General features: G+C 34.6%; 2 protein-coding genes across 2 annotated transcripts in view; both read right to left on the bottom strand.

Moving 5' to 3' along the window:
* The window catches only part of arhgap33 (Rho GTPase activating protein 33), a 68,377-nt gene extending 54,077 nt beyond the window's left edge, over window positions 1-14,300 (bottom strand). The window contains 1 exon segment of the mRNA XM_051131709.1: window positions 14,202-14,300. Within this exon segment, the coding sequence (XP_050987666.1) occupies window positions 14,202-14,220 (19 nt within the window). The 5' untranslated portion in view covers window positions 14,221-14,300.
* On the bottom strand, window positions 14,095-21,562 carry rbm42 (RNA binding motif protein 42). The gene is made up of 11 exons (XM_051131714.1): window positions 21,399-21,562; window positions 20,857-20,924; window positions 20,588-20,711; window positions 19,594-19,660; window positions 19,432-19,500; window positions 18,690-18,856; window positions 18,431-18,589; window positions 17,784-17,921; window positions 16,194-16,311; window positions 15,893-16,087; window positions 14,095-15,165 (listed from the first exon to the last, which is right to left on the bottom strand). Exons 2-11 carry the CDS (start codon window positions 20,910-20,912, stop codon window positions 15,053-15,055), a joined length of 1,206 nt encoding a protein of 401 aa, XP_050987671.1. The 5' UTR covers window positions 20,913-20,924; window positions 21,399-21,562; the 3' UTR covers window positions 14,095-15,052.
* Window positions 21,563-23,331: the final 1,769 nt, after the last annotated feature.

The raw sequence follows: 23,331 nt of genomic DNA, 5'->3' as shown, positions 1-23,331 counted from the left end.
AAATGAATAAATAATCAGACAATAAAATAAAATAAAACAAAATAAAATGAAATAAAATAAAAAATATATATATATCCTTCCAAACAAGTACAACAATTAAAATTAATTAGATTATTGTTTGGCTTGTCTTATAATTAATATGCTTAAGCACTAGAAGAATAAAATAAAATAAAATAAAATAAAATAAAATAAAATAAAATAAAATCAGGAATCTGTTGTGATTTTAAAGCATTTTTTATTTCACCATTATGTTTCTTACATTTTTTTTTCCTAGAGATGTTTGATGTGTTGCCATGAGTTTAAAAGAATCAAATCCTAATGATTCAGAATAAGTTAACATTTTAATTGCATCATTATTCACAAATGATCACAGAAGTCACTGTCTGGCCATTTTTGAGTATTAACATATTTTAGTAAACATATATAGATAAATATTGCTATATTATGTATTGGACATATTGCAATACTGCATACTGATGCATAGTAATTGCATTAATTATTATTCCTTCTGCTAATTTATCAAAATGTGGATTTTATATCACAATTTAAATCTACTTTGTTATAACAGCAGTTTGATTGAAATGATGGAATAATAATATCATCAAAAGGTCAACCAGCCCTTTAATACAAATAAAATACTTGAAAATGCAGTTAATTTATTATTAATTTTAAAAATGCATTCCATTTTCATCAGATCACTGTAAAGTTGCTGCATTTTTACACCCCTACACCTGCGATTCATATCTTCTCTCCCTACACGCTCTGATTAAAGACGTGCTGCAGGTTAACAGTATGAGTTTGGAGAAGTTGACACTGCTAACAGAACTAATGACTTGAAAACAAGTCATCAAACTGGAACTGGCCATTGCGATCATTGTTTTTCGCTTGCTGTTGCTCGCAGCAGGTGTCCTGGAACTGACCTCAAAACAATACAATAGGACAGCAGCCATTAAGTCACTCAAGCAGAAGAGGCTATACACGCTATTGTCAATTGTCTTGGAGAGTGGCCACCCCAAAACCCCACCTCCAAATCTCCAAGACTAAGCAGCTTTTTCCCAAGACCATTAAAAGGCAGATTATAAGCACAGTTTGTAGATGCCATTTCAGAAAAAGGCCAAGCGAGAGCGTATTCCAGTAAGATGCAACGGTCTGATGGGAAAGCTACACTTACAAAGAAGTACTGTGGTGCTGCTATAGTAAAGTGATTGTATCAGATGGCATGATACCGAAAGACTGCCATATTCACATATGATAATATTTAAATGGAATTTTAAAGAACATCATGGGATTGTGATGGTGCCATAGTAACACTGCTGTACTTTTAGTTGAAAGGTGAGCCAGGTAAATTTGGAAATGGATGTACAAGTATGTTTAGTAAGGTATAAACAGTATCTTAACCAGAAAAAAAAGAACACTACTGATGAGAATCATTTTAGTGAATCAACTGAGAATTGTTCAAATCAACAGATTTGTTTAGTGTTTTTTCAGACATCCCTGCAAAGCACTTCGCATTGCATTTTTGTAATTGAATATATTTTTTAGCTAAATACTACTGTTTATCATTGTTTTTCGATTTCCAGTTATATAGACTGTGGTAAATGTAGTGTTGCTTATGTCACTCAAATTCAGTCAACTGACTGCCAAACCTCTAAATAATGAATCAGTTCAAATTTAATCATTTGTGAATTACTAATTAACACCCATTGAATGGTGTATTAGATACACTGGATAATGGATCATCTTACATCTACTACGTTTCAGAGATGCTAAACAGAGCTGAAACACTAAAGTTAACAAAGTTAAAGATAACAGTGGAACACTTTTGACAATAGCATCAAGAAGACTGATTTGTTTTAGTGAATCAATTCATTTGAACAGTTAAAATCTCAAGAATGCGATTCAAAGATGATTTCGGGTTATACAGACTATGGCAAACATTGTGTTGTTTACATATCATCCACCTCAGTTTTAGTTCTCTTTTACAGTTCAAGTGATTTTCAATTCTTAGGATAATGAATCAGTTTAACTGATCATACAAAATGCATGTTATTGTTTATTTAGTACTGACCTGAATAATATATTTTACATAAGATGTTTACATTTTGTCCACAAGAGAAAACAACAGCTGAATTTATAAAAATATTTGTTCATGTGTCCCTTGTTTGTCCTGAACAGTTAAACTGCCTGCTGTTCTTCAGAAAAATCCTTCAGGTCCAGCAAATTCTTTATTTTTCCAGCATTTTTTGTCTTTTTGTCCCTTTCCAACAATGAGTGTATGATTTTGAGATCCATCTTTTCCCATCGAGGACAACTGAGGGACTCATATGCAACTATTACAGAAGGTTCAAATGCTCACTGATGCTCCAGAAGGAAAAATCATGCATTAATAGCCGGAGGGTGAAAACTTTTGGAATTTAAATATCAGGGTAAATTTAACTTATTTTGGCTTCTAGGAAACATGTATCTATCTTCTGCAGCCTCTGAAGGGCAGTACTAAATGAAAACATATGATATTTAGGCCAAATAAGAAAAAATGTACACATTTCCATTGTGTTCCAAAAGTTTTCACCCCCGGCTCTTAATGCATAATTTTAAAGTATCAATGAGCGTTTGAATCTTCTGTAATAGTTGCATATCCAAATCATACAGTCATTGTTGGAAAGGGTTCAAATACACAAAAATGCTCGAAAACCAAAGAATTTGTGGGACCTGAAGGATTTTTATCTAAACAGCAGGCAGTTTAACTGTTCAGACCAAACAAGGGACTCATGAACAACCATCACTAAAAAAAAAAAAACAGCTGTGGATCAATCAAGTAACAACACAGTACAGTAGTAAGAATCAAGGGGATGTAAACTTTTAAAAAGGGTCATTTTTATAAATTCAACTATTATTTTTTTCTTGTGGAATATATGTAAACATCTTTTGTGTGAAATATCTTATTCAGGTCAGTACTAAATAACCAATAACATAATTTTTATATGAGCCCTCTTATTTTGGTAAAATAATTAACCTTTTGCAGATTCTGAAAGGGAGATGTAAACTTTTAGACTGTTAGTTTCTAAATTATATTTTCACAACTGTCCCAGCCAATCAACACAGATCAGTTCATTTTTTGGTCGTGACCCACCAGTTGAAAACCACTTCATAAGGTTCCCTTCTTGCTTTTCATTTCTGCCATGCTGTAAGGAACTTCCTCTCCATCTCTCACCTCATGTGGTCCTGTAAATTTCTGTTGTGTTCAACACTACCCCACGGCCCTTCGACCTCAGAACAAAGCAGCCTTGGCCTTCCCATTCACCCATGGCTTCTAAGGGCCCCTGGACCCCCCTACTTCTTCCTCGGCCCCTTCTTAAAGATCCCACCCAACCCCCAGCACTCTAAAGGACCTCATTCATAGATACCGCTATCCACGTCTGTCCTCGCAAATGCTGAAGGCTCACTCGGGGAAGCAACTGCTCCAAAACCCTCCATCTACACACCCCTCAGATTCTCACACAGGGCTGAACTCATGTGCCCAGGATGACAAGGGACAACTGGGGATTGGGTAAAAGCAAGGTCAAATGAATCATGGACATTCCTGAAGCGGATCTTAGAAACTTTGCTCCCACAGTCCACTGTGGCGCTGTAACACCCCTTCTCACGTTCTGTCCTGCTTTCTATGGAGAATCAGGAAGGCTCAGAAGCGCTGCCGGCATACTAAACACTCTCTCTGCATCCCAGCTGGGGCCACGTGAGAGTCGGAGGAAGAAAAGACGACAAAAAAATGAGGAAATGATGGAGAGAGCCTGGGAGAGAAGAAGTCTCTGCAGTTAGACAAAGCGTTTGTCTGTTTGCATGAGCATATTTAAGTGAATAAGTGGCAGTGATGAAATAAAACACTGAAACTCAGAGAGAGTAAAAGCAGATAGAATTTTCTAAACTTTACCTCAAATATTTAAAACGTAACACTTAATCTGAAAAGACAGAAAAAACAATAGAAAAAGTTACTATTAAGTTTACTATTATTATTATTATTATTAAGAAATTAAACTGATTATAATTTAATTAGTAATTTATTTTAAATAGGCAAAAATTTAAGTAAAACTAAATAAAATTACCTTTATTATTATTAATTAATTATTATAAATAAATTAGGTATTACGAAGGTCTTCCTAAATTATGTACTTAAAAACAAGATACTAGCTGCATGACTATTAGTCAAATTAAACACTACAAATGTCAAACTAAGGGAATAGTTCATCCAAAACATACTGTCATCTCATTTTGACCCCATATGAATTGTCTTTCTGCCGCCAAACACTAAATGTGTTGTTACGGTGAATGCTCAATTGGCTCTTTTCCATATATCAAAAGTGGAAGGTCACAAAAAACAAAAATGTTTTTATAAAGATCTCAGCAGTATAAATCAACATTTACTTTCATTTTATGGAAACAAGAAGCTCATAAGTTCACTTATTCAGCTTCTCCTTTTGTGTTTCGAAGAAAAGCGAGAAAATAAGTGTTGGAGTAATATAAGAGTGAGGACTTTTTTATTTATTGAGTTTTTATTTTTGGGTGAACTATTATTAACTGTGTTAAATCAATTTAAGGAGTTAAACATCATTACACTCACAAGTTAGCACATTAGCATCCACAGATCGCCATACACTGATGTATGGCATGTATGTAGTGTTGGGGGTGGGCAAAGGCCATTTGTGTTGGCACAAAGTTCCTCTGGGCACGAGTTCAAAGCAGCTGCTTTTACAGGACCTGCGACTGCTTTAGAGCCTTTACTTCATTCATTCAGAATAAAACACAGATAAATGAAGTGTAGCGAGGAATGCGAAACCCCTCCACGCTGAACTCCGTGCTATGACGTGATGGGAAACTTGGAGGCTGAAACATAAGATTGTGTTGAAATAGACTCTAGAGTCCATAGGCTGTCAGAAAAGAAAAGAAAAAAAAACAAAACAAAAAAAACCCCTCACCATTTCCTTCGTGTGTTAAACACACAGACCTTAAGGACATAAAATGCAGCTCTGAGCTGTGTGACGAAAGGCTGAGCCACAACATAAACCCACCGAAGGAAATGCAACACAGCACCACAGAGAAGAGAGTTTACATGAGCCAAGAGACAGAGGATATACTCCCCTAGACAGGCTGAACAATAAGGATTCTTTGCTGGAACAGTTTCAGACCAGTAGTTCAGATTTGTACTAGTTCTGCCAACATTTTAAAACTGTTTTCTATACCAAAAAACCCCCAAAACAATTTAGAACAAACGAATTTGTTCATTTTCTAATTTGGACTAATGGTCTGCATTGAACAGCTACAAATTCCATCAGCTTATTTTGACGGAAAATGAAAATATGATTGTAACAAATAACTGATGAATGACTATTACAAGTAATTCCAACAACTTGGACAGCTAGATTTATTTCTTATTCATTTATTTGTATTGCCATATCAGCAACAATAGCAGCAAATCATGGCAAGATCAAAGTATTTTAAAACAAAAGAGTAATAGGCTTTTTACAAAATTACAATAAAACCATTAAAGGTCATTCAATTTGATATTTGCTAAACAACATTAGGTTGTTTAGGGTTTAAGGTTTAATAGCCTTACATAAATCACACACTACGGATTGGTCACCTTCAAATTAAAACATGTTTAACTCTTGAGTGTGGCCAGTTACATGTTCAAAGTTTAAGATCAGTAACCTTTATATTAAAAAAAACAAAAAAAAAAACAACAAAAAAAAAAACACTATACACCTCCAGCCAAGAGTTTTTTAACAGTACATTTTTTTAAATGTTTTTAAAGAAGTTTCTTCTGCTCACCAAGCCTGCATTTATTTGATCCAAAGAACAGCAAAAACAGTGAAATTGTGAAATATTTATACTATTTAAAATTGATCAAAAGTGATGATAAAGACATTTATAATGTTGCAAAAAATTCTATTTCAGATAAATGTTGTTCTTCTGAACTTTCTATTCATCAAAGAAATCTGAAAAAAAAAAAAAAAAACAAATTCTACTCAGCTCTTTTCAACATAATAATAAAAAAATGTTTTTTTTGAACAGCAAATCAGAATATTAGAATGATTTCTGAAGGATCATGTGACTGCAGTAATGATGCTAAAATTCAGCTTTGAAATCACAGGAATAAGTTACATTTTAAAATATATTCAAATGGAAAACGGTCATTTTAAATAGTGAAAATATTTCCAAATGTCACTGTTTTTGCTGTACTTTGGATCAAATAAATTCAGGCTTGGTGAGCAGAAGAGACTATTTTAAAAATATTAAAAATCTTAAAAAAACTTTTGACTGGTTGTGTACTTTCATTCAGCATGGATGCATTAAATTGATTAAAAGTGACAAAGACATCAATAATGTTACAAAAGATTACCATTTCAAATAAATGCTGTTCTTTTGAACGTTCTAATTATGAAAGTATCAAGGTTTTCAAAAAATATTATGCAGCTCAACTTTTTCAAGAAATGTTTCGTGAGCAGCAAATCACCATATTTGAAATATTTTTGGAGAATCATTGAAGACTGGAGTAATGATGCTGAAAATTCAGCTTTGCGTCACAGGAATAAATTGCATATTCAAATAGAAAGCAAATACTTTGGATTGTACCAATACTTAACAATATTAATGTTTTTACAGCATGTTTGGTCAAATAAATGCCACCTTTGATCAATCCTATCGACCCCAAACTTTTGAAAATTAAATAATGCTAATTCTGAGCCCATTTATGTTGTGCCTTAATTAATATTCAATATTTTAAAACATCACAGAAAAACAAATGTTTAAGCGAGGCATTAAAACTTAGAAAGCAGGAACAATGCAGCACTGGCCCAATAACATCCAGCTACAAAATTCTCTCTCACAACATCATTCTTAATGACAGGGTGAACGAAGTCTTATCCCTAAAAATAATCTATGAGATTCAGTGAGAAAATCTAAAGATTTGCAAGAATGAGACGTGCACACAGTCTATGAGAAAATGTGGGCTGACAGGGCAGAACGACTCTAGTGGTTGAACTGTGACTGTGTGTCATTTGCCCCAGGGGGCATCAGTGCCAAGGGCCATCAGAGCTCATATCGAAGCCTGGGAAAGAGGTCATTGGCACAGCTGCGTCTGTTCAGGAACAGGCCATGAAATACGTAATACCACAGAATATTTACCACAAACCCAGATAAAAGCTCATTCATGACCAACAATCTATATTTGAAAACCTGTATAGTACCATTTAATTTGCTAATGTCCAAAAATGCATATTATAAAAGGGATTTCATTTTGAAAGTTCTAGATAATTACTACTGATATTATCTTAAAAATAAAGCAAAGACTTTAACAGCAATTGAACCTCTCTAGGTGGCCTATATATTGTTAAAAGGTTTTATGCAGTTTTTAGTTGACAACATTTACTTTTTCAACTTCTGCAAAACTTTTTCAACTTCTGCAAAACAACTTTAACCAAACCTGTGAATCAGAAATACTGGAGATCAGAGTGATAGACCAAAACTTTGGCCGTTTTTGGCCATATTTATATCATAATTGTGATAATTGTGTCCACTTGGCCAATTATTATTAGTTGTAGTTCCCCATCATGTCATTTTTATAATTTAATTTAAGTAGAATGTTCGATGCAAATCTGTAAGAGACTCGCAAAAACCCTTTAGAATTTCAATACATCTTAAACATCCTCACACGAGCACCATTTCAAACTTTCTGAGTTCACTGTGTTCTTTTGACTCTTTTGAGATGTAAAGTTTTCTGTGAGCTTGAAGCCCAGACACCGGCCTGAGGCGAGAGCAATTTAAAACACAAGAGAAATACAAAGCTACCAATCTACGACATCAGTGTCACGTTTTCAAAACAGACAGGAACTGAAGCAGAAACGAATATGCCAGTCGCTCGTTTTGATGATTCAGGAAAACTGCAGGGCTGCTACAGGGCTCAATAATTGATGTGAATGAAATATTAGTTCTCATTTTAAAACACCCAGAAGGTTAAAGGAACAGTTCATCAAAAATGTTATTTCTGTTAGAAAAAAAGGAGATGTTCAGCAGAACATCCACACTGCACTTTTTCATACAATAAAAACAACTAGATAGGAACATTTTCAGTGAATACTGATTTTTGGTCTGTTCCTCACACAAAGTTTATCGCATGACTTCAAAAAACTTGGAATTTAGAGTTGTTGGGTCATTTTTCATCCTTTTTTTCCTAGACACTAGATAAGCTTCCATTACAGTTTTTTTTTTAAGTTTCGTGCATCAAAAGTCTACCAAATAGCTGGTTTAAGAACACTGAAGCACTGTTCTAGATGTTCAGGGGTGCGTTAAATCTATTCAGACTGCATACAGTGAAATGGCCTACCAAAAAAACAAAAAAAAAAAAAAACCACCAAAACCTACACAAAGTGATAAAACATATGACAATCAGAGGACTTCATTACACACAACATTTTATCAAATTTGACATATTTTCACTGCTTTAATAACATGTAAAAAGTAGATGTAAACTCAGCTAGCACTTTTGTTGCACAGAAAAAACATTCTGTGTAAACAGTTGTGTTTCACAGAAGAATCATATGGTTTTGGAGCAACAATGCTGCCCAAATGCTGGGTTCAACTTGCTGGGTCATTTTATTGGGTTATTTTTTAATATTTTTTTACCCAGGTGCTGGGTAGTTTTTCTGTAACTAAGTTCCTGGGTCATTTTTAATGCTGGGTTATTTTTTTCTACCCAACCGCAGCGTTGAGCCTGTCTCTAACGAAACAACCCAGCTGCTGAGTTACAGTCAGTCAGAGCGCAGGAGAGAGCGGTTCTCAGCACAGCCGATTTGCACTTCTTCAGCAAAATAAATGTTTGTGTACATTTTATTTCATTTATAAAGTCTTTACTGTGCTGTAAATTTATTATTTTACACAACGCAACAAAGACGAGATGTCAGTCAGCAGCGGTTGTTTTGCAGGATGGAAACGCCTTTTGCCTTGTATAAAACAAATGGATTTTATTTATCATTGTACTGAGTTTAATCTTAAAATATGTTTTCTAATGTCAGGACTGTTTGTTTCTGGGCAGTTTCTGGAGTCAGTCATGGTATCTTTCAGCTACATGTGAAACGCGAGGCTGTGGTTCACAGTTAACCCAGAGAACAGCAGCCCTTCACCGGCTCAGATTTCGGCGACACATCGGCATGAGAATTAGCACTATTTCAGTAAAAAGGAATTACAGAGACTGATTGAATACACTAAAGTTAAAATTCTACTTTTAAATGTTACATTTTTTTTGTACAAAAATCACTGAAACGCCACCCTGTTCTGAACATGTGTACGACAGTCAACTGAAGCTAGAGTTTACAGATTTTAGATCAGTTTAAAATATGGATATTTTTCTTACAAAAATGCATCAATTCACTTCAGACCTTTATTAACCCCCTAGAGCTGTGTGGAGAACTTTTTATAATGGATTGGATGCACTTTATTGGACTTTAAAATCTCAACACCCATTCACTGCCATTATAAACCTTGAAAGAGACAGGACATTTTTTAAATAATAATACTCTGATTGTATTTGTCTGAAAGAGCAAAGGCATATACACCTAGGATGGCATGAGGGTGAGTAAATCATAGGGTAATTTTCATTTTTTGGTTGAACTATCCCTTTAAAACTTCAACATCTGAAACAAAGGAATCTCCAACAGCATGTGTATGAATTACAAACATCACTTTTCCCCTGAGGATTAAACCACACAACACCATCTCCTTAGCATCAGGCTCTACACCAGCATATCTTCCACCAATACAACAGCAAATTGTGTGTGAAACAGTAAATTAACCTTGATATAAAACCCTCACATTTATAATCCAAATGATGCAGCTGAACAGCACAGAAAATCAGAATGCACTAGATGGATGCACAACCCTCTCATACAGGGAGAAAAAGAGCAGTCGGGGGAAGCGACTGAGAGACACACGACTTGAGCGGTAAACAGGAAACGGATGAGATAATGATGAAAATGAAGATTGGCAGGCATTCTACAGGCCTACCCTTTCTCTCTGCCCTTTCTCTTTAACATACGGGCGATCTTTATGTAATTGCAGCAGCCCAAGTGGCAGTGAAGGATGGAGGCGCAGGTTGCGTAACACAGCTGTCTCTGATGCAAACAGCATGTTCTCTGAGGTTATGAGCATGTGATGCTCTATTCATGTCTCCGTGTGGGGCTGTATTTGCATATTGATAGGCTCCTTTTAATTTCCATCCTTGCTTTATGGTTCCAAATGGGCTGTTTGTTTTTGAAAGACCAAAGAATTTACTTTTTCAGAAGAGACAACAGCGCAGACAGGTCAGTTGAACAGCTAACCTTAATTTAATATCCAAGCTTTAGGCTATTATATAAAGTAAATGCATTCTGGAATACAGCCTATGCTCTTTACATTCATAATTAATAAGGAAATTGTGCCGTATCTTCAAGACGGTCCACATGTGGGCTGTGCCAAGCTCTACTTTGACATCTATCATCAAGGAGGAACTTTAGACCTCATTAGAGTCAAACTGTATTGATTTCCACTGCCAAATGATTGCCAGTGTCAAGAAAATCCAATCAACGCAGTCACAAGAATGAAAAAGAACAGTCTTCTGACTCCCAAATATCCATCGTAAATCTTCCAGACAGGAGCATCCACAGACACACTGCCAAGTTCCTACACATGCTCTCTGCCAAACCAGGATGCTGTGGCGGTAATTAAACACCTTGATCGCCTAGCACTTCATCACACCCAGTGTCTCACTCACTGTAGTCATGAGTTTGCACGGACTGTTTTGAAGTCTGACCAAGCCCACGCTAATCCCAACCTTAACAAAGCACTGATCTCAAATCAACATTAAGAAAAATTAACGTCTATGGACATAGGCTGAAAAATGCAACTCAAAATAAAAATTGTCATAATTTGCTCATCATTTTGTCTTTCAACACCAGTAAGACTTCTTCTGTGAGACACACAAACAAGAAATAGTTCACATTTACTCACCCACAAGTCATCCAAGATGTAGATGAGTTTGTTTATTCATCAGAACAAATTTAGAGAAATTTTGCATTACATCACTCTCTCACCAACGGATCATTTGCAGTGAATGGGTGCCATCAGAATGAGAGTCCAACTCCAGCTGCTAAAAACATCACAATATAATTTAGCATTACATCACCTGCTCACCAATGGATTATTTGCAGTGAATGGGTGCCGTCAGAATGGGAGTCCAACTCCAGCTGAATAAAGCGTCACAATGTTTTGGACTGTTTTTGCTTGTAAACACTGCTTGATCTGTGCATTTTTCTCTCTTTCCACTGAAGAAAGTAATATTATGGATATAAAACACTGTATTTTAGCCAGAAGCAACAGTTTAAAGTTATAAATGTCTTAATGATGGGTTTTAATTGACATTAATTGAGTCGTTTGGATTTCCTGTGGATTATTGAGACATTTATATCAGCTGTTTGGAATTTCATTCTGATGGCACCCATATACTACAGACGATCCACTGGTGAGCATGAGATGTAATGCTAAATTTATTCAAATCTGTTCAGATGATGAAACAAACTGATCTACACCTTGGATGGCATGAGGGTACATTTTAAGCAAATTTTAATTTTTGCTTATCTATTCCTTTAAATTTTAGCCTGAATTAAGTTTTAGTTACATACATTAAACATAAGTCTGTTCCACATAAACTTGTCATTTGACTTGGAGAAAAGCACAGTCAATGGTCCCCATCCACTTCTATTGTTTTCTGTAAATATTCTACTCTTTTGGTGTTCCACAGCAGAAATAAGGTCATACTGGTTTGAAAAAACATAAAAGAGAGAGTAAACAATGACAGCATTTTCATTTTTGGATGAACCACTGGTTTAAACAAAGAGATTCAGAACAACAAATTTGGTTGGATTGTGGTTTAATGAATGTAATCATCCCATCTCTTATCATGCTGAATTCATAAAGTTTCCCTTGTTGCAACTCTTTGTGGTGATGTACAAGGAACTTTAACTAGACGTCATTGCATTTCAGCCGATGACTGGTATTAGTCAATGTTGACTGAGTAAGCATTAACACAGACCAGTGCTTTCCCAAGAAGTCAAGTCATAAGCTTGGACAAAGTGAGCATGTTTGCCAGCTAGTTATTCTCTAGAAGAACCGGCAGGTCCACTGTTTTCAAACAAACCACTGAGCAAATAGTAATCTGATAAACATCAGTCTAGATGACTTCAGTAGACTGTCTAAATGCATGCATCCTGCCACCTGAAACATTCATGATGGGACAAGGAGTTTCAGTCTTTGTTAGGTCAGAATGAGAAATAATGATGCAAGCAAAACAAAAGATGATGCATATGCCTGTCAACTACAACGGATATTGATGATGAGCACATCACAAAAGCAGATAAATGAAATTATACCCTGAAAGGAGCTGTACTCCTAATGGAATAGCTCTGGGTGGGTGGGAATGGATGGCAGGGAGGGGCTCAAGCCCCCTAAAAAACAGTGAACCCCTTTCTGGCAACATGAGATGAGGGACAATAGCAGTTTGTCAGATGCAGTGTGTTGCTGATGCTGATCTTGTAACTAATGGCAACAACAGCATCAATACAACCAACTCCATTAGTAGGAGGAAAAGTGGAGGCAGTTGCTGTGGAAAACCAATAAACACTGAGACTGATTGTGAAGGGTTTAATACAGAAATACAACTTACCACCATCCCTATCTCCAGCTTAGGCGGGAGGGACCAACAGGGCTCCGTGTTTGGATCAAGATGCGTTTCCAAAGTTCCTTCCCACATCAACGTTTTTCCTTACATCCTGGTTTTATCTTGTATTAGTGTAGTAATAATCTGGATCGTGCAGAAGCACCGCCAGACGCCAAACACTGAGCGCCGTTAGAGCGGAGAACCCCAATAAAGAGCAAAAAGAGGAAGAGGAGGAGGAAGAAAGGTCCAGCGCGCCCTCAGGCAACTCCACAAATCCCGCTCAGACACATACTGTCACCACTGTGACATCCAAAAACCTTTAACTCAAACAGAAGACTCAAATCAAGCAGATTCCCGGAACAGCGGCATCGTCCCCGCGTGTTCTCCCGCCCATCTCATCTCTCTGCTAGCTGGGAGAACTGAGGGGTTCTTCGCCGCTCCCAAAACAACTTGTGGGTGGCCACGCTTTACCCAAACACGGTCGAGAACACTTTTTACGAGCTGTATGGACGCATTACGAAATATGTAGAATTTACTTTAGTTTTCTCTTCCGCTGGATGTGACAGCAGAGCTGTTTGTTGTATAAAGGAAAACTTTCTAAGAGATAACAAAGCTGTTTTCCCCTCTTTTCCAAAATGGAATGTTCCACTGAGGTGGCCCGTTGGACAAAAGGAAGCCTGGAGCGCGCCGCCGCTGATCAATGGGCGGAGGCGCGCAATCGTCATGAAGTAGAATTAACAAAATAATGAAGGCAAGAAATTAACCTGAATATGAGTTTTAAAATTACAAGACGGTACATTTTTGCGGTTTATGTTTTTAAGACGAACATTGGTTTTATGGACTATTGTGGCATGTAAAATGATAGTACCGTGGTACTACCATGGTATTCTTTTAAGTAGCTTGCTAGTTTTTAAGTACTACCATAAAATACCATAGTATATATGTATGGAAATCTAACTCTATTATATGTATATATATATATATATATATATATATATATATATATATATAAATACCATAAAATACCTTGCCATTTTTATCTTGGAGTACCATAGTACATGAATGGTAATCAAACATGGTTTATCAGGGTATATGTGGAAACAAAGTTTCCATACTTTTTTCATAATCACTAAAGTGTATCTCAAAGTACTATAATATTCCATGGTATGAATGCACCATGGTATTTCGAGGTACTTTCAACAAGGCATGTACCACAGTACAGTATTTGTTAATATACATGTTAAGTACATGAATATGGTAACCACACAACCAAATATGAAATATGATAACATGAACAATGAAATGACTTTCATAAACAAACAGATGAATAAATGTGAAAGCATGAACAGAGACAGTTTACACAACACAAGTATATTTTTAATCAGGTTCCTGAAAACAATCTGACAACATTAAACTTCAAATAAAGAGCTGTCCTAATTTTGATTAAGAATTAAAAACTCACATGTGGCTCTACGTTGCATTTTCTCTTGGTGTTGAGATGTGTGTATATTCTCAGTTGTTTGTCAGACAGGTTGATGGACGAGCCATTTCTGCTTTTTTTTGACACCAGCTATAGGAAATGAGTCTTTTAGAAATACATGCAAGTGGGCGTGTGTGGTTAGGAGAAAAAAACATCTAGTTAGCTACTACCAGTAACTATGAGAGCTTTTCCAAACTAATGCAGAAATGGTATTTTTATAATTGTGTTTGTGCATTTGACTTGCATTAATAACATTTACAAGATGTTCTAAAAAATATAGACCATTCAGTACAAAATAACAACTTTGTGATGCCACCTGCTGGTTGTTTTCAGAATAATCAGTTGAGTTGAATGTTTTGAATTGAAATGTTATAAAACAGGTAAGAATTTAAACTAAAGAAACTCCTCAGTTTATTGAAAAGATTTGCCTTTTTACACATACTACTTTAAACATCCAACTTATATAGCAACAAATCAAAACTGCCTTCCTAAAGTTTAACCTTAGTTGCTTCTGTGAGAAATTGAGGAAGAAAACAAAACCAACATTTTCAACATCCAAGCCAGTTTCATTACCACACTTTATGTGTTTAAAAAAAACTCTCAACAAGTGAAAGAATTTGTGTGATTTTTCAGCATGCGGAGAGAAGGGGAGAGGTCAGTGTGTGATAATACACATGGAAATAAATGTAGATTTATTAGTTATAAGGGCCATATAAGAAGCTGACGCTTGTTTATTTGCAACTACTGCAGGAGCTTGAGTGACTTCTACTCCATTACATAGGTCCTGGGTGACACACACACAAAATAAAGTCCACAGTTTCAATACAGATGGATTATCTCAGTCCCAACTTCTTTTTCTCCTTCTGTTTCTTACGCACAACCTCCAGATTGCGATCTTTCCATGAACTCTTTCTCAGTTTGATAGGTCGGCTTCCCACATACCTCCCTAAAGACAAAGACAAGGGTGTGTTTAGAGAATGATGATCATAAAAAAAGATCTGACAAAAGTCTAGGTTTAGTCATTTTCAGCCTTAATAGAAAGTAAATAAATAACATCTTGGAGATCATTTAACATGTGTTTAATAAAGCTAATGCAGTGTTTGTCTAGTTATTTTGTCATTTTATATTTATGTCAAATAAAATGTTAAAAACTTTTAATTTTTGCATGTTTTTGAAAGTTTCACATTTAACACAATTAAAACAGAAATATTATGAAATTATTTGTGAAAACTATTTTCTATTTAAATACCTATTTAAATATCATTTATTCCTGTGATATAAAGCTGAATTTCTGGCAGTCATTACTCTTTAGTGTCACATGATCCTGTGGAAATCATTCTAATATTTTGATATGTTGCTCGGAAAACACTTTTATTATTATCAGTGTTGAAAACAGTTGTGCTGCTTAATATCTTTGTGGGAATCATGATACATCTTGTCCTTTCAGGGTTCTTTGATCAATATAAATTTCAAAAGAACAGCATTTATTTGGAATAGAATTGTCTGGAACATTAATAATCTCTTTACTGATACTTTCAATCAATTTAATGCATCTTTGCTGAATATAGGTATAAATTTAAAAAATCTAATTTATATTAAAAAAATGTTTAACTGTATTTTTCTATATTGCTCTGAACACTCATTCATCACTATTATTATATTTATTAACTCACCGTTCATCTCTCTCATGGCGCGCACATAATCATTGGGATCTTTAAAGCTCACAAAGCCGTAACCCTTTGTTTTCCCAGTGCGTTTGTCTCGAACAACCTTCGCCTTCAGGAAGGACGGATAACGGCTAAATGCTCTCGCCAGAATGTCATCATTCACTTCATTTCCCAGATCACCACAAAATATCCGGAAATCATCTGAAAAACCAAGAACAGCATAGCAATAATTTCATTTCTCCATGTGCTTGGATTCTTTATCAAGAAAAGTAAAATGAGAAGACTCATTTAATAAATGTCCACAAACCTGATTCCCACTCTAATAGGCTGGTGTCCTCCCATGTGACACCAGCTGCTACCCGGATGCATTTCTTGACCTTTTCCTGTTTTCCTTTCTTCTTATCTTCTGTGCTAGTATCAGGAGGCTGTTCACATGTGAATAAGAAACAATTAGAACAATATTTATATTAAGAGCAAACAGTTTTTAATTTTTAAATGAATCCAGTGTTGTAATTGTTAAATAAAACATTAATACTAAAATAAACTAATACGAAATTTAAATATTTTTTAAAAATCAACAAAAATGACATAAACCAAATATGAAAATGTCAAATACAAGCTAATTAATTAAAATATTTGTAATTGATAATAAAATATGAAAAAATATATTACATTAAATATGACTAAAACAACACTTTTTTATACAAACAAAAGCTGATTTATATTCTGTCATTATGCAATTTTTAAAGGTAAAATGTGTAATTTCTGCACCATTACTAGGGCCCTATGAAATCCGTTTTATTTTTTCCCAAATTCCATTTTTTCCGTTTAAATTTTTCTCAACTCCTTTTTAATGGTTAAATTAAATCTTATTACATTAATCAAAGAGCATGTCTTATTAATTAAAATCATGAAATTTCACATCAATTTAATAATGGTTTAACAAAAACGACATGTTTAGGGCCCTATGCAATGTTTTACTTTTTCTCACCCTTAATCTTAATGTTATAAAATTCTGTGTTTTAGCATGTCTAATTATTTCAATACATACTTAATTTATTCAAATGTATTCTTAAAATAGCCTTATGAAAGGTTTTTTTACCCTCAGAAATTCTGTGTTGTGTATTTAAAATGTTCTGGTTATCAAATGAAGGCATAAAATATAAATTTAATTTATCTTTTAATTATTGAAAATTAAGCAAACTTTTTTTTTGGCAAACAAAGGGGAATTTACTATTAAAATTAAAACATGGAAATGTTGTGTGATTATACCATTAAAATAATTTTTGTTTAATTTTAGTAGTAGTAGTAACTTTAGACTTTTATTTTGACGGGTTGCTGTGTCTACCTTTACATTTCTGTGTGTATATGATATAACACTAGTTTTCCTAAAATGGAACGGTCAAATGCTCATGAAGTGACTCAGCAGATATTGTTCATGTATTTATTTCCCCATTTAGTGAGACGACAGATGCTGAAACCACCGCAAGCGTCACACACGCTCCAGTGTGTGTAGTAAACAAAACCGCTCGTCTGCTCCATTCATTAAAACAGAGACATGCAGAAAATGCAGGATTCACATCTGAATGGTATTTTTGCGTTGTGATATTTACACATACTAGTCCATATTGAGGTTTGATTTAAGTGTAATGACCTACTTTTGATTAATTTATTCAAACTTTCAAACATTCTGCATTACTCAGTAAATTCCTTTTTTATGACTGGATTCCGCAATTCCGTCCGCGTTTTCCGCATCGCAGAAATCATAGAGCCCTACATTACTGGCACGAAATGGCCAGACTGGACTAGAGATAGCTTATCTAATGGAATGACTTTAGGGATGGACTATGTCTATGTCTAAACAGGAGACAATGTAACATCCTGAATCGCATTAAACCTCCACATGTGCAGGCTCAGGCTCCGGCATGCTCGGTCCGATCACGCTGTCATCATTGACTGCCTCCTTTTTTGAGTCCAGCAGCCCAGCTGCCATAACTGCAGCCTGTTGCTCCGCCACCAACGCTGACAACTCCTCCTGAGAAAAAAGATGGACAGGAAAGATTTAGATGATTAAAATGGAAGATTTTTCATAGACACACATAGTAGCTTTTATTATGAACCCATGTGGTGCTTTGATATTAAATGTGATCCTGAACCACCAAAGTTGCAAAGGTATATTTGTAGCAATAGCCAAAAGTACATTGCATGGGTCAAAATGACTGATTTTTTTATTTATGCCAAAAATCATGAGGATATTAAATAAGATCATGTTCCATGAAGATCTTTTGTAAATTTCCTACCATAAATATATCAAAACTTATTTTTTGATTAGTAATATGCATTGCTAAGAACGTCCTTTGGACAACTTTAAAGGCGATTTTCTCAATATTTATCCAGATTTTCAAATAGTTGTAAATCAGCCAAATATTATTTATTTAGCCTGCAGATGATGTACAAACTTGAAATTGAACTGGTTTTGTGGTCCAGGGTCACATATGTCAAAATGGATGCCGTGGACATAAACAGGTCATATTGATATTTTACCATGCGTGCTTGTTTCTGGCTCTTGAGGTCAGCTCTCTTAGGTGCAGGAGGCGCTGTGTAAACAGTAGGGGCTGCCTGTATAACACTGGGACTGATTTTCGGAGGGTCCTGAGGCATGGGCCGTGGTGGTGCTGAAGTCATGGGGTTCATGCCTCCAACCTGCAAATAATTGAGAAAAACATTTGAGATATTGACATGACATTTTTACAGTACAAGGCAACCTTGAAACTCAGCTGACTACAATTTAGAAAATACCCACTGGTGGCATGGGTCCCATGGGTGGTCCAACTGGAGCCATAGGGGGCTGAGGAGGTCCTGACATAGGAGGAGCCATCATCATGGGTGGAGGAGGTGGAGGTCTGGGAAGAGGAGGCGCTATCATACCCTGAGGAGGTGGACCACGCATCACTGGCATTCTCTGACCCCCTGGGGAAAAAAAAAACTCATTACAAACACTCGCAATAATATTTTAGGCTCTATAATGATATGTTAAATGTATTTGAAAAATATCTAAATATGTGACCCTGGACCACCAAACCAGTCATAAGTAGCACATGTATATGGTATCAATAGCCAAAAATACATTTTATGGGTCAAAAGTATTGATTTTTCTTTTATGCCAAAAATCATTAGGATATTAAGTAAAGATCATGTTTCATGAAGATATTTTGTAAATTACCTACTGTAAATGTGTAAAAACTTAATTTTTGATAAGTAATATGCATTGCTAAGAACTTCATTTGGACAATTTTAAAGGTGATTTTGTCGATATTTAGATTCATTTGCACATATATATATATATATGTGTGTGTGTGTGTGTGTGTGTGTGTGTGTATGTATACATACATGTGTATACATGTGTATAAATAAATAAATACTTTTTAAAATCCTAATTTTATTTGTTTACATCATAAAACTATAAATACCATTGATTGATATTATATATGTATACACATATAATCATAACCATGTAAAGAATACATATGAATGAATCTGATTACCTGGTCTCTGTAAGACGTGCGGGACAAATGCTGGACGCATCATTGGAGGAGGCGCTACTGCCGGCATAGCTACAGATAAATATCAGATGATTGTCAGCTGATTTCTGTAAATAACTTTGTCTTAATATGTGTAAAGAAAAATGTGTATTTATATAGATGTACCAGGACCAACAAATGCAGGTGGTGGACCAACTAAAGTGGCAGCTCTTGCCTCCAAACTCTGCTGGACCTAAGGAAAAAAAAATTTATGAACTAGCTTGCAAAATAAGGTACTGATAAATGCTCTAAGCAATATATATTTATTTTTCATTTAAAAATGGATATTAGGATATTTGTTATTTTTAAATTATATATATATATATATATATATATATATATATATATACACATATATATTCACTTAAAGGATAAGTTCACACCAGAATAAACATTTTCTGATAAATTCACTGTCACTTATGTCATCCAAGATATTCATGCTTTTCCTTCTTTACTCAAAAAGAAATTAAGGTTTTTGAAGAAAACAGAAAACATTCAATTTTTCCCCATATAGTGAAACAATCAGTCATTTTCTAAAAAAATAACAAAATAAATAAAATAAAATTTAACCAATAAAATTTAACCACAAACGCTCATCTTGCACTAGCTCTGCAATGCACATGCGTGACTTCACATATTACGTGTGCATGGTCGCTTTGTAAACACTGGGTTGGTACTTCTATGTAATGCGTGAGGTCGGGCTTGTGACGAGCAAGATGAGCATATGTGGTTAAAAAGTATATACATTGTCAATTTGTTTAAAAATGACCAATCATTTCTCTAGATTAGACCCTTATTCCTTGGCTGGGATCATGTAGAGCCCTTTGAAGCGGCATTAAAGCTGCAACTTGGACCTTCAACCCATTGGCTTCCATTGAAGTCCACTACATGGGGAAAAATCCTGGAATGTTTTCCTCAAAAACCTTAATTTCTTTTTGACCGAAGAAAAAAAAAAAGAAAAAAGACATGAACATTTTGGTTGACATGGGGGTGAGTAAAATATCAGGATTTTTTTATTCTGGAAGTGAACTAATCCTTTAAGATAATGCTTATAAAAATATACTTACAGTATTATAACTTAAAATATTAGGGGCATTTTTGAGTTAGAAGTAAATAATACCTCTCTGTAGGTGTTTGTACCAATGATGGGCCTGACGATGGGTACGGCTGGCATTGCCAGAGCGACTGGCACAGCTTCAACAACTGTAGGTGCCACAGGTCCTCCCAACACCTCCTGCTCAAACCTGCAGAAGCAACAACATTGGCATAAATACAGTCAGAAACGCCCCATTCTACACATTCCAAACACTACAAAACTGTCCTGAGTGCAACAATATGCTGCAAATAAACAGCTAGAAACTGAACACAAGTGAAATGTGAAGAACTCACAGCGCCATCTCTGCCTCCATCTCCTTCAGGCGCTCCTCTCCAGATTTTAACGCCATACTGAGCGTCTTCTGCAAGAAATAAACAAACAAACTTCAGTAAATAAATCAACGGTTGCGCCTCAAATCACTGCAAGCTTCTTGGGATCACAAGCCTGTTTCGACTGCACCTTTTGTGTCAAAAATAATACGATGGTTAAAAATATGCAAATCCACACACTCAAAACATACTGCACGCCCTTCAAATTCAGTTCACTACGACACAACCAATATACATATATATATATATATATATATATATATATATATATATATACAGTACAGAACATCAATAAGAACGGAGTTCAGAAAGCATAAATAAATAAAAGAGATTCCGTCTGTGGTAAACTGAGCCAAACTGTCTAGTTCACAGGAGTAAATACTGTTTGAATCGATTCATTATTAGTAAACGATCGAGAAATAACGTTCAAATGCAGCTCCAGACTGAATTAAACTTTATCTAAACCTCCGCTGCAGTTAGCTAGTATTTACTAAATATATACTTGCCGTGAAATCTGTCCTGATGAAGAAATTCAAGTATATATGCAGGAATTCAATAAAAAGACATATGAACAAAATTAGATCATTTGTTTTCCTCAACGCTACCGCTTGCCTAGGCGCGGAAGAAATACGTCACACGAATCGTTGGTCCTTCTTCGGCGAATGCGCAGGAAAATGAGGTCATGTTTTAGGTCTCTGCCTGGTATCTCTTCATAAAAAAAAAACAAAAACAAAAAAAATATGAAGATACAGTACATATATTTTTTACATGTAATTTGTCTCAGTCCTTTTGGAAAGCTTGGCAGGACTGGTTGGTAGAGAAGCATGTGGTTGCTGATAGTTTCACTCTATCCTTACAAGATGTAATGTACGGAATAACCAAAGAGTGCTCTGCTTTGTATGATCTGATTAATAATATTATGTAATTAGCAAAATACTTTATACACAAATGTCGATACTTTAAATCTCCCCCCTTGTTTATTGTGTTTAAAAATGATCTAAAATACTTCTCAGATGCCCTTAGTAAAATGAAAAATCCAAAGGCAGTAAAACTGTTTAATTTATTATATTATATAATTTGTTGTAATTATGTTTTCTTTATTATTTTCGTTTAGTCTTTGTTTGGTGCTTGTATTTTTGATTCTTTTTCCTCTTTCTTGGAATATTTGGTTATATATTTTGTTAGGAATCTAATATGATTCTATTATGTTGAGCCTTCCATACCAAATTTCTTTTTGTACACGTATCAATGCCTTTTGTTGTATTCAGATTTTGTACTCAATAAAAAAAAAAAAAAAAAAAAAAATGCAATATATATAGATATATATATATATACATATGTAAAAAATCTATTCATAAAAAAAGCGCATTAACAATACTTTTAAACTTAATTGGTTAAGAAATTGTCTAAAAAATTACAGTTCTATGTGGTTTTTTTATCCCACAATGTATCTTTCAAAAACTTGGAGGGTTGTCCTTTCTTTTGATCCTTTCTTCCAGGGAAGTTACCTGTTAAATTATCTAAATTTTACCAGCAAGTATTATTGGCTTGGAAAATTAGTTTTCATCACAACTTTTCTCCGCATAAAATGCTTTTATGGAACAATTGTCTCATCACTTCTAGGAATAAATCGTTATTTTTGCATAGGTGGTTTGAAAGGAATATTTATTTTGTTATGGATATATTCTATGAGAGTGGAAACATTTTGTCTTATGAAGACTTTATGCAAGTTTACAATTTTCCCATCCCCTTTAAAGAATTTAAACAAGTGGTTAAAGCTATTCCAAATGGGTTGATACAACTAATAAATAATCATCTCTCTTATGGAAGCAATGAAAGAATATTTCCAGAATTAAAAGTTGATGGTATTGCAATACATTCTTCCTCTTGTAATAATAAAAATATTAGACAAATTTTGCAATCAAAACATAAAATCTCACCTAGAGGAAAATTCTTTTGGAATGCAAAAATTTCTGATATTAATTGGAAAACGACTTGGTCAAATCCTTATAAATTTTGTATTTTGAATAAAGTTAAAGAGGTGCATTTCAAAATACTTCACAAAATTTACCCATGTAAATTAGCTCTTTCTAAATTCATGGACATTGACAATACTTGTAGTTTCTGTAATGCACATGAGGAAGATTTGTGTCATTTGTTTTATGATTTTGAATTGTCTCTTAGATTTTGGTCTGATGTTAGTGCCTTTCTATTTCTGCGAAGAAATGTCAACTATATGCTTTCTTTAAAAGATGTGATTTGTACTTATTCACACAAAAGTAAAATGATTGAGTATGTTGTTAACTTTTACATTTTACAAGGTAAATATTATATTTATAAACAGAAATTTGCGAAATGCATACCAAAGTGTAATTTATTTTTATCAGAAATGGAGATTTTGAAAAAGTAGTAATGCAAATTAATAATAAAAAGAATGTC

Source organism: Labeo rohita, chromosome 16, assembly GCF_022985175.1.
Source record: "Labeo rohita strain BAU-BD-2019 chromosome 16, IGBB_LRoh.1.0, whole genome shotgun sequence".
Lineage (NCBI taxonomy): Eukaryota > Metazoa > Chordata > Actinopteri > Cypriniformes > Cyprinidae > Labeo > Labeo rohita.
This window is presented reverse-complemented; position numbering and strand designations above follow the sequence as displayed.

Coding starts and splice junctions, on each gene's coding strand:
- rbm42 (XM_051131714.1), bottom strand. CDS start 20,912: ATGGCGTTAAAATCTGGAGAGGAGCGCCTGAAGGAGATGGAGGCAGAG. Junction 16,312..17,783: donor CTGAGCCTGCACATGTGGAG/GTTTAATGCGAT, acceptor ACATGTGAACAG/CCTCCTGATACTAGCACAGA. Junction 15,166..15,892: donor CGCCATGAGAGAGATGAACG/GTGAGTTAATAA, acceptor CTTTGTCTTTAG/GGAGGTATGTGGGAAGCCGA.